This window comes from Chrysochloris asiatica, unplaced genomic scaffold (genome assembly GCF_000296735.1).
Source record: "Chrysochloris asiatica unplaced genomic scaffold, ChrAsi1.0 scaffold00047, whole genome shotgun sequence".
Taxonomy (NCBI): Eukaryota; Metazoa; Chordata; class Mammalia; order Afrosoricida; family Chrysochloridae; genus Chrysochloris; species Chrysochloris asiatica.
The window spans coordinates 13114278-13125803 of NW_006408565.1; the positions used below are offsets into that span (position 1 = coordinate 13114278).

The 11526-nt window shown below is 52.9% G+C and overlaps 1 protein-coding gene across 1 annotated transcript in view; it reads left to right on the top strand.

The window, feature by feature from the left end:
- RUNX3 (runt-related transcription factor 3) overlaps positions 1-7765 on the top strand; it is a 75294-nt gene extending 67529 nt beyond the window's left edge. The window contains exons 6-7 of the mRNA XM_006862285.1: positions 2900-3058; positions 7221-7765. Of these exons, the coding sequence (XP_006862347.1) occupies positions 2900-3058; positions 7221-7765 (704 nt within the window). The remainder of the gene's footprint in view (positions 1-2899; positions 3059-7220) is intronic.
- The last annotated feature ends 3761 nt before the right edge of the window (positions 7766-11526 follow it).

The window sequence follows — 11526 nt, forward strand, 5'->3', positions numbered from 1 at the left end:
AACCATTTCCTTTTGGTACAGTGACTCTGTGTATTCCTTCCATCTTCTTTTGATGCTTTCTGCATCATTCAATAATTTGCCCAGAGAATCCTTCAGTAATGAAAGTTGAGGCTTGAATTTTTTCTTCAGTTCTCCCAGCTTGAGAAATGCTGAGCATGTTCTTATTTTTTGGTTTTCTGACTCCAGATCTTTGCACATTTTGTTGTAATATTTGGCTTTATCTTCTTGCTATCGCTACGCTGGATAGCAAGTTTCCAGTGTCTCTTCTGACATCAATTTGACCTTTTCTTCTTTCTTGTCTTCTTAATGGCTTTTTGCTTTCTTCCTGTATGATGTTCTTGATGTCATCCCACAACTCTTCTGGTCTTTGGTCTTTAGTGTTTAATGTATCACATCTGTTTTTCAGATGATCTCTAAATTCAGGTGGGATATATTCAAGGTCATATTTTGGCTCTCATGTACTTGTTTTCATTTTCTTCAGCTTCAGTTTGAATTCGCATATGAGTAATTGATGGTCTGTTCCACAGTCTGTCCCTGGCCTTGTTTTCACTGATAATATGGAGCTTTTCCATCATCTCTTTCTGCAGATGTAGTCAATTTGATTTCTATGTATTCCATCTGTCGAGGTCCATGTGTATGCTGCTAAAGAAGATATTTGAAATGAACAAATCATTGATTTTGCAGAATTCTATCATGTGTTCTCCAGCATCATTTCTATCACCAAGGCCATATTTTCCAACTACTGATCCTTCCTCTTTGCTCCCAACCTTTGCGTTCCAATCACTGGTAATGATCAATACATCTTGGTTGCATGTTTGATCTATTTCAGATTGAAGAAGTTGGTACAATTCTTCTATTTCATCCTCACTGGCTTTAGCAGTTGGTGCGTAAATTTGAATAATAGTGGTATTAACTGGTCTTCTCTGTAGGCACATGGATATTATCCTATCACAGACAGCATTGTACTTCATGATTGATCTGGATACGTTCTTTTTGACAATGAATGCAACACCATTCCTCCTCAATTTGTCATTCCCTGCATAGTAAGCCATGTGGTTGTCAGATTCAAAATGGCCAATACCAGTCCATTTCAGCTCACTAATGCCTAAGATATTGATGTTTATGTGTTCCATTTCATTTTTTGACAATTCCTAATTTTCCCAGATTCATACTTCGTACATTCAATGTTCCGATTATTAATAGATGTTTACAACTGTTTCTCTTCATTTTAAGTTGTGCCCCATCAGCAAATGATGCCCCATCATCTTTTCTCCCACAGGCTTTAATCCATTCGTGTCATCATGGTCTACTCTACTTTGAGGAGGCAGCTCTTTTCCTATCGCATTTTGAGTGCCTTCCAACCTGAGGGACTCATTTTCTGGCACTATATCTGACAATGTTCTCTGCCATTCATAAGGTTTACAGTGACTAAATATCGGAATTAGTTTGTCACTCCTTCTTCCTAGTCTTTCTTCATCTAGAAGCTCATTTGAAACCTGTCCACCTTGGGTGACCTGCTGGTATTTCAAATACCGGTGGCATAGCTTCCAGAATCATGTGCTAGATAGCTGGTGTTAATGGGGTCGACCGGGAATATGCTGCCTACCAAGTGAGCAATCTGGGACCACTGTGTGTAAGGAAACCATAGAGAATGACCAAGTGTCCATCCAGAGGGGAGAGATTGAATGAGCTGCCACTTCCCATGAAATGTGGCAAGAAAGACGGCCTGCATTGCAGTAAGAATGCTTGTCACGCTGTTGAGCCTCACTATGTGCCGGGAGTATTCTGAGCGGCTCATGGAAATGCTGTGATTTCTATCGAACTGGGTTACTCTTCCCATTTTACAGATAAGGAAACTGAGGTTACAGAGTGAAATGCGCAGGCTGAGACTACTCAAGAAAGTCCATGCGTGTAAAGCCATTAAAAAGGGCTAGAAGGAAAGATCTTAAGACAGGTCACAGTGGGGACCTCAGGGGAGGAGCTGTTCGCCTTATTCTGCAATCATTTTATTTTTGTTACTTTCCTTGTGTTCCTTGTGAAACTTAAAATGAGCAATTGAAAAAGTGATGGGTAGGGGAGGAGAGGGCCCTGCAAGGTTGATGTCACTCAGGAAGCCCTCCTTTAGCCTAGGCTGGCTGTACAAAGACAGGGGATGGCCACCTTGACCCTCCAGCACCTGGGGGCCTTCCTGCATGGGTCATGGCAGAGGCTGGGAGGACAGTGGGAAGTGCTGGCAGTTTCTCCAGGTGTGACACCCAAGGCAAATGCACTGGTCCCCTGTCCCCTGTCCCCTGTCAGATGGGGAAGTCCAGCACCTCACTCAAGGCAGAACAAATGCACTGTCATGGAGTCAGTTGCAAGTTTTGTGGCGGTAGAGGGTTTCTGGGACTGTATCTTTCCAGGTGCACATAGCTTCATCTTCCTCCTGAGGAGCAGCTAAAGCCAGTGCTTAACACACTACACCACACATCCTGTCTGTGTGTGGGGCTCAGGGCTGGAGCAGCGCCCTTCTCACAGGGGTGTTGTGTGGGGGCAGGGGATGCAGGAGGCAGGAGGTGGTAGCACTCCTGGCTTCTCGCTCACCTACTCCCAGCATGTTTGAGCCACTTTCCCCATGCCTGTTGCCTCCGTTTCCCCTTCTGCCAAACAGTAGAGGTCTAAGCCACAGGTTCTGACTCTGGATCCTCACCTGTGGAAGGAGGGTGATTACCCTCCCTCCAATCAGGAGTGGAGAGATTCTGGCCGCCCCTCTTCACTCAGAGAAGATGTTAGTAGTGACCCGGGGTGGTGCCCTGCAGAGGCATTCCCGTCTCCCCTTAGACCCAAGCAGGTCAAACACATAGGGCTTCATGGAACTGACCACTGACTGGCCTCCTTGCCCCCCCACCCCTGCCTGCAGGGCACCGGCAGAAGCTGGAGGACCAGACCAAAGTGTTCCCGGATCGCTTTGGGGACCTGGACCGGCTTCGCATGCGGGTGACTCCGAGCACGCCCAGCCCCCGCGGCTCGCTCAGCACCTCAGGCCATTTCAGCAGCCAGCCCCAGACACCCATGCAAGGTATGGCTGCAGGGTGGGGCTGGGGCGGGGGAGGCGGCCCGCATGGACACTCCTCTGAGGGCCAGCTCGTGACTCAGCACCTGTGAGACAGGCCAGCCCCCACCCTTCTGGAGCTCCCTGTCCTCTGGGACAAATGGACATAGTTCCACTGTGACCCCATTAAAATTGCAGTGTGACTTGTCCAAGGTCAAGAGTTACTGGAGCTTGTGACAGATAGGATGACCCGCTATAAGCCTCATCTTTCTCATCTGCAAGTCTGGGGAAGTTGCCTCTGTCCAGGGCTGGGGTGATGCTCAAATGAATGACTTCTCAGATGAGGTTTGTAACTGCAAAGTGCTGTCCCAACCATGGAGAGACCCACAACATTGCCCAGGGAAGGCCCCCACCTGTCTCAGATACACTCCCCCAGTAGGAAAGAGGAGAGCCTCTGGCCTGAGGTGGGAGTGAGGGGACCAAGATGGGGTCTCAGCAGGCAGAATCAAAGTGAATCCACAGATGGGTCTTCCAGAGTGTGTGCATGGCACAAATATTGGATGCTCAGTGGATGTTGGGGTGGTTCTGTCCTCAAGGTTCAGCCAGTGGGGTAGGAGGCAGAAGGCATGTGTTCAGCAATAGGACTTGGTGGTGCGGGGGGTGGAGGTGGGTTTTACAAGCTGGCAACTGCCATGCCCTGTGGGTGACCTTTCTTGGTCTGCAAAGGCCTACTTAGGGCCCATTGGGCAGAAGAGTGAGTTCAGTTCACCAGATTAAAATCCCCCCTTGGGTCTTACAGCCCTTGAGAGGCATAGTGAAGGGTGTGAGCAGGGCCCAGAGCAGGAAGAGCCTGGGACCAGGAGGCTGGGGCTGTTCCGCTCCTGTCTTCTCCACACTCCCCCATCCGGCTTCTGCTCTAGGGAACTCTGCAATGGGAGGTGTTGCCCCAGCCCCTGTCATTCAAACCAGGCATGATTCAGTGGGAGGGGGACACAGCCCCTCAGTGGCTTCATCTGGAGAGCCCCATTATACTGTCCTGGCCTCTGGGAGCTGGGCCTTGGCCCTGTCCAGTGCTCTAAGGCAGGAAGAGGCCTTGGGTGGACATGGCTGGGAATCAGCACTTGATGGAGTTTGAGGCCAGCTTGCCCTCCCCACTTTGCTCCAAAGGGCCCAGCCCACCTGAGCTCTCAGGCCTGCTCTATTCTGGGGCAGGGAGAAAAGGAGGTCAGGCCATGGGGGGCAGTGACTAGCCCTGTCCTCCCTTTTGCTGTGTCCTGAGGTAGGCCTTCCAGTCTCTTCATCTCTGACCTAGCCAGCCACCACCCAGACCTGCCCCCTTGACAGCCAGGACCAGGGAAGAGTGTGGTGCTTAGGTGGGTCTGCCTAGGAATTCCTCAGCTTTCTGACTGTGGAATCTTAGGCAAACTACTTCACCTCCCTGAGCCTCAGTCTTCATATCTTCAAGTGGGGAGAAAGTAGTACCTGCAGGCTTGTGGGGAGTTACTCTCACCTGGTGAGACCAGGTCTCTTCCTTCAGCTTCCATCCTGGGGATCCTCTCAGCACACCCCACCACCACCCTTCTTGGTGCCCGTTAATACCTTTGACCCCTTGGCCCCAGCCCTTCCATGCCTCAGCCCCCCAGTCCTCCCTGCCCACCCCCCTGCTGCAGCTGCCCACAATGGGGGCTTCTCACAGCTCAAAAGGCTCATTCAGCTACCATGTAGCAGCTGGGGCAATTTGGAGAAGAAAATAAACATTTCCTTCCAGTGTTGGGATTGGCTGTTCAACAGTGGTCCGGCAGCTTAGGTTTCCTGGGGCTGCTGGGCAGGAGCTTCGAGGAAGCTGCTAGAGGGTCTTAGGGTTTGTTCCACGCCCTCAGGAGGAGACAAGCAGGGGTAGTGGCAGGTCTAGGCAACCCGTGTGAGCTCAGGGCCTTGGTTCCTGGTCCACAGCCCCCTGATGCATCCTGGGGCCCTTGTTCAGCTTCCTTTATCTGAGAATGGGGCTCCTGGCAGGCGGCAGTGCTCAGTCCCTGGGTCAGAGCTGAGGTGTGAACCCTACACTGTGCTTGGGGTGTAGACACTGCCAACAAGGCCTTCTCCTCACTTTCGGTGTTCCTACATCAGCAGGGGAGCCAGGCATTTCTGACCTCCTGCGTCTCAAGGCAGCATTGATACCCATTAGGGAGGGTAGTAGATGGTTCAGAAGTCTCCAGCACCCAGACCCTGTTCCACATTTCCCCACATTGAGAGCCCAGGACAGCTCTGTTCAAAGTCACACCCAGAACCAGAGCTGGCTGTTGAGGAAAACACACTCCAACTAAGTCAAGAGGATTCCAAAGTCCAGAGAAGTTACAGGTCTCACCCAAGGTCACCCAGCACCTCAGGCAGAGCCAGAGGAGCAGGAGGCCTGGGGGTGGCCACAGCCTTGGCCACAAGCTGGCAGTGCCACTCAGAGCTGGGCTGGGGGCAGAGGTTGTCCCCCCCTCCTGGCCCTTGTTCATTGGTGGATGGGGCAGAGGAAGCCAGGCAGCCTTCTCCTTGGTCTACTGGTGTGGGCCCATCCATCTCTCCTACTGCTGCCCAGAGTTGGCTAGGATACAGGGCTCATCTCAGCAGTGCCTCAGTTTACCGGATGTCCAGAGCAAGAGTCTCAGCAACATTAGCCCCAAACCCTAACTCCATCCTGAGCAATTCACACATAGTAACTAACTTATTCCCTCCTGGTTGTTATTCCTGCTTTTAGTATGGGAAGCTGATGCTCTCCAAGGTTAGGTGACTTGCCCAAAGACACACAGCTAGTAAGTGGCAGAACCAGGATTTGAACTCAAGTAGTACGAATCGGGCTGCTAACCTCAAGGTCGGCAGTTCAAAACAACCAGCGGTTCCGCAGGAGAAAGATAAGACTTTCTGCTCCCATAAAGATTTACAGCCTTGGAAACCCTGTGCAGGGTCACTATGAGTTGGAACCAACTCCACGGAACTTAACAACAACAGTCTGGCTCCCTAACCAAAATGTTGATTGTTCAAACCGACCCAGTGGCTCTGAGGAAGAAAGCCCAGGTTATCTCCTCCCACAAACATTGTTGTTGTTCAGTGCCATTGAGTCAGTTCTGATTCATAGCGACCCTGTATGGGGTTTCCAAGGAGCAGCTGGTAGGTTTGAACTGACAACCTAGTGGTTCACAGTCCAGTGCTGATCCTACAGTGCCACACCAGGACTCCATGAAGTCATAGAATTGTTATTAAATTGCCCAGAGGGCAGAAGTCCTCTGTCCTTTATGGCTACTGTGACGTGGAATCAACTCAATGGCACACAGTAACAGTCGGGCTCCGTAGATCACTCAGTTAACCTCAATTCTGTTCTGCCTCAAAGATGACACAGTTACCTAGCAGGTATGTGTTAGAGAGCTGAGGATTCTGTGCCTGTTCCAATGTTCTGTGTGACCCTGGACAAGTGCCTCACCCTCTCTGGGCCTCATTTGTCCCATCTTTATACCCAAGGGTTTCATCTGAGTCCTGAAGTCCCTCTGAATGCTGATGTTATGGGGAGGGGGGTTGGTTCTGTAATTACAGTTGTAGGAAGCAGAGGCTGGACCACCTTTGGTTCTGCAGCCAAGCTACCAAGCTGAGACAGGGCCTGGACTGGACATTGGGTCTCTCTGTGACCAGGGCAGAGTCCAGGCCGCCAAGGCCCTCTGGCTGCTGTGTCGCTGCTGCCAGGGTGGCCAGAGGTGGCATTTGGTTGTCATCTAGCCACCAGTCAGCTCAGGCCCAGGGTGGGCGCATGTGCACACACACACACACACACACACACACATACACACAGATGAAGAGAGCAGAGGTCCAGTGAAAAGTTCCAATTAGCATGCCCCACCTCATCTCAGTTTCTTCATTTGCAGAAGCAGAGTTCAGCTCCCAATCTCATAGGGCCAGTGGAAGACCCTTTCCACACACTATGTCTCATCCATTCACAATAGTGGTCAAGGGGACACACCTGGGGTTGGAATCCCACCTGCACCCCTGGCAGTTTGTGGAGGAAGATTTAAAAGGGAGAGGAAAGCCCCCCACCCTCTCGGCCCCTGACTAGAGGAGGCCCTCAGCTAGTCTCAGCCCAAGACATAGGTGGGTCTGTGGTAGGGGGTCCCTGCTGGGCTTTGTGAACCAGACCCCTCCTTTCTGCTCACAGGCACCCCGGACCTGAACCCTTTCCCTGATCCCCGCCAGTTTGACCGCTCCTTCTCCGCCCTGCCGACCCTGACAGAGAGCCGCTTCTCAGATCCGAGGATGCACTATCCGGGGGCCATGACGGCTGCCTTCCCCTACAGCGCCACGTCCTCGGGAACCAACATCAGCAGCCTGGGAGTGGCAGGCATGCCGGCCACCAGTCGCTTCCACCACACCTACCTCCCACCACCATACCCTGGTGCACCGCAGAACCAGAGTGGGCCCTTCCAGGCCAACCCGTCCCCCTACCACCTCTACTACGGTACATCCTCTGGCTCCTATCAGTTCTCCATGGTGGCCAGTAGCAGCAGCGGGGGCGACCGCTCACCCAGCCGCATGCTCGCCTCCTGCACCAGCAGCGCCACCTCCGTGGCCGCCGGTAACCTCATGAACCCCAGCCTAGGCGGCCAGAGTGACGGCGTGGAGGCGGATGGCAGCCACAGCAACTCACCCACGGCCCTGAGCACCCCGGGCCGCATGGATGAGGCCGTGTGGCGGCCCTACTGACCACCCTAGTCACTGCAGACTTCTCCCGACAGAGGCAGGAACCCCAAGAACTTTCCCAACAAGTGGCTGGTCCAGCTCCAAGGCTCCGGGAGGGAAGGGGCTTTCAGCTCCAGACCAGCCACAGTCCTGGGGTCCAGGGTCCAGAGCTGGTGTGGCTCGGAGAGCGTCTAGTCCAGCCACATCTTTGTGCAGAGGGGGTGGGGCCTCCCTAGGACACTGTCCCCAGCCCAGTCCCTTGTCATCTCCCCCCACATTCATGTGAGACATGCATTCCCTTGCTGCCCCTCCCCTGGAATGGTCTGGCCATTCCCACTGTGCCCAGGCTGTCATGGAGCCCAGGTCACTGTTCAGGGACAGGCAGCATCTGCCCACGTCTGGGCCTTGTGTCCACAGACCTGCCCACCCCTCGACGTCCTCATACCCCGCGCCTTGTGGGCCCAGGCTTGTCCCTGCCTTTACACAGATGGAGTCAGAACTGGAAAGCTCCCACCCCCCCACCCCACACCCCAGAAGGGTCCCCCTCATTATACAGATGGGGCAGGGACCCACCCGGAGGACCCAGGAAATCGCTGGCAGATAGGGGATGAGCACACATGCAACACAAGCCTGCTTCCCCACAATTCCTAGCAGCTAAGAAGACCCCCTGCCCGCATCTCAGCTGCCTGTGGGCCCCAGGCCCCAGAGCAGTTACACCTGTGGCAGCAGCTCCCTGAACCCAGGAGAAGCCCTTCATGCACTTTACCAGCCCACGACAGTCCTTTCTGGTCTCAGTGGGGACTGGGGACCCCCTTCTTCCTTGGCTGGTCTCGTAATTTCTGTGTCTGGAGACAGATCCTAGGAGAAATCATTGTGTGGTGGGTCACTGGGTCAGACATCAGCAGCCCTGCCCCTCCCAGGTCCTACACACATCTCTCCATCTGTAGCCAGCCATGCTTCTAACACAGGCTGTCCTGAACCAAAACTAGGTTTTAAAGCTGATTTTAGGAAAAGGAGTCAGACATTTTCAAACATGAGGTTTTTCCTAAGAGTAAGCAACCCCCACCCAGCGCCCAGCTTGGTTCCTTCTGAGAGGATCAAGACTGAGGAGCAGGGGTCAGGCTCCATCAGTGTCAACCTAAGCCTGGCCCAGAACGAGAGAGAGCGAGAGCAATTGTCCTGTGGGGGTGTGGCAGACATTTGAGCTGGAGAGCCATAGCTGGGCACGGCAGAAGAGAAGAGTTGTAAAGGGTGAACATGATTGGCTCAGCCCTCTTGTGCTTAGAGGTGAAGGGTTGCCCCTCAGTCTGCAGATGGGAATACAAGGCCTTGCCTTTGCTCAGGTGGCATGGATTCGCCTGTCTTGAGTTCTTCAGTTCTAGAAAGGCCTACATGGTAGTAAAGGACAAGAAAACTCTGAGAAGGGCTAGCCAGCATGTGGTTTTTTGTAATGGTTTCAGCCACATCCTCTATGGATGTGGAAGTCTTTCCTACAAAATGCTTCTCTAATGGCTCTTGGCCTGCTGTGCCACCCCCACCTGGAACAACGGCCAGATATACCAGATTGGACAGATAGAAGTCCTTCCCGTAATCTTGACCAAATCCTTATGCTGCGCTTTCTCTTGCCTAGCCCTGACTGCTAAAGGCGGTCTCCATCTCTTTGGAGTAATTGCTGGCGGCGTCCAGCACACTCCTGACACACCAGAGGGCTCTCCACCCCTTCTCAGGAAGCAGCTGCAGACCCATTGTCCTGGGACCTTCTTCACTCCAGAACTCTGTAGTTGTCGACTGTCCCCGGACCAGCATGGGAGGCACCTGCAGGTCCCCAGTGCCCAGCGCTTAGTGGCCCTAAATACTACCCCTTCCTGATTTCCAAACCCTGAGGGGGCAGGAACAAGAAAGAAACTTGAGTCCATTTCTAGGGCCCATGGTGGGTACCAATAGCCTGGGCTGGTCAACATGACCCTTATTTAAGAGGCTGCTTCCAAGTTGTACTAGGCAAACACACTGATTTAGAAAGCACAAGGAAACGAGAGGGTTTTGATACAATGATACTGTAAGCCTGTTGGTGGCGGGTACAGATCCTTTGTGACATATTGTCATGCTGAGGTGTTAAGACCTGCTACTCTCATATCTGCCGTGAGACCAACTGGGAAGAGGGCCAGGGGGGAGGGGCAGGGTGGCATCAGCTTTGCACTATAATTTGCTTGGTGTGTTTGTTTTTAATGCACAACTTGCTTGTACAGTAAACTGTCTGTCTTCCGTACTATTTAACTGTAAAATGGGATTTTGACTGATTTGTTACAGTAATAGAACGCTGTGATGTGTTGGAAGGATCCCAATGCCAGGATTCTAGGATTGTGTGTATGGGGTGGGAGGAAGGTGGGAGCCCCCTCAGTCTCCCCGTTCCATTGCTGGGGGCGAGTCTGGGCAGGACCTGAGGTAGGAACAGGACTCATGTGACTCACCTCAGCATCTTGGCCTTTCTAAATCCAGTGTCTTCAAAAGGGCCTCTGAGGTCACCCTGGCACCAGAGAGGTTCCTCCTGTGTGGCTTGGGCCCCCAGTGACCCTCCTCCCCTCCAGAGCTCCCCTCATACCTCCACATGGCTGGTGAGAAGGCTTGAATTGTTGCCCCCCATAATCACAATTCTCTACAAAATGACCCCACATAAAGACATACGAGTAGGGTGTTAGCCAGGCACATTCTGCTTCAGGAATGGCCCGGCCCACCCAGAGAGGAATCCCACCTCTGGGGAGCACCGTGGGGCAGAGGGGATGCTGTGAGTGGTTCAGGTAAACAAGCCAGCCCCTATTCCAGCTTGTGCCCTGGACTCATGTCTGAGGAGGTGGCAGAAAGTTAGAGCATGGAGAAGCCCCCACCCCCACCTTGGAAAGTAGCAAGTTAGCATGAATCAAGACTACAAAGCCATCAGTTACTTCTCCCTCATTTTCCAGATGAGGTGATTCAGGCGCTAAGAGACGTGTCATCTGGCTCCACACTTCCCACAGTGTCATTGGTGACTAACCTGGAACCACAACGTAATGGGAACTGGCTTTGATGATGTGGGGACCTGGTTTGGCAATCTTCCAACCTGACCAGCAAGGAGCCTGGGCCCAGCACCCAACCTAGCCCCTGGCCCACCAGGCCTGTTCAGGTGTCATTTATAGAGGAAGGTTTTTATGAAAACAGAACCTAGTTTCTAGAGTTGCCCACCTTATTCAAAACCCCACTTCCTCCTCAAGGTGCCTGAAACCCAACACCCAGAGGGAGCTACCATTTCCCCAACCTGGTCCCCCTCTCCCAGCGTCATCTCTCCAGGTGGCAGCCTGGGGTGGGCAGGGCTGGTTCTGAAACAGAACATGCACCCCACTTCTTATTAACATCTCTCTGTTGTTATATGGAGTCACTTTGTAGGGAATTATGGGGATTATGAGAAGCAACCATTCAGGCCTCCTCACCAGACACCCTTTGTGCCATAGCTAATGGGGAAGGAGTTGTGGCCTCTGGAGCCCATGACTCACAGCTCCATCACCTCCACGCCTGCAGGTACAGAGCAGTACACCCAGCTCCCAGAAGAGAAACCAAGGACCCAGAGAATCCCCGGGGGGCTGTTGGGACGGGCTGCAGTAATCACAGGGACCTGAAGGTGGCAGCAGGGAGAGCCATGGCTGGGCTATCTTGGAGGACAGACACTCCCTGCCTCGATTGCAGCCAGAAGAATGCAGGTTAGATACTAGGAAGAACTCCCTAACATCCAAAGGGCCATCCACAGAAGGCCCTGA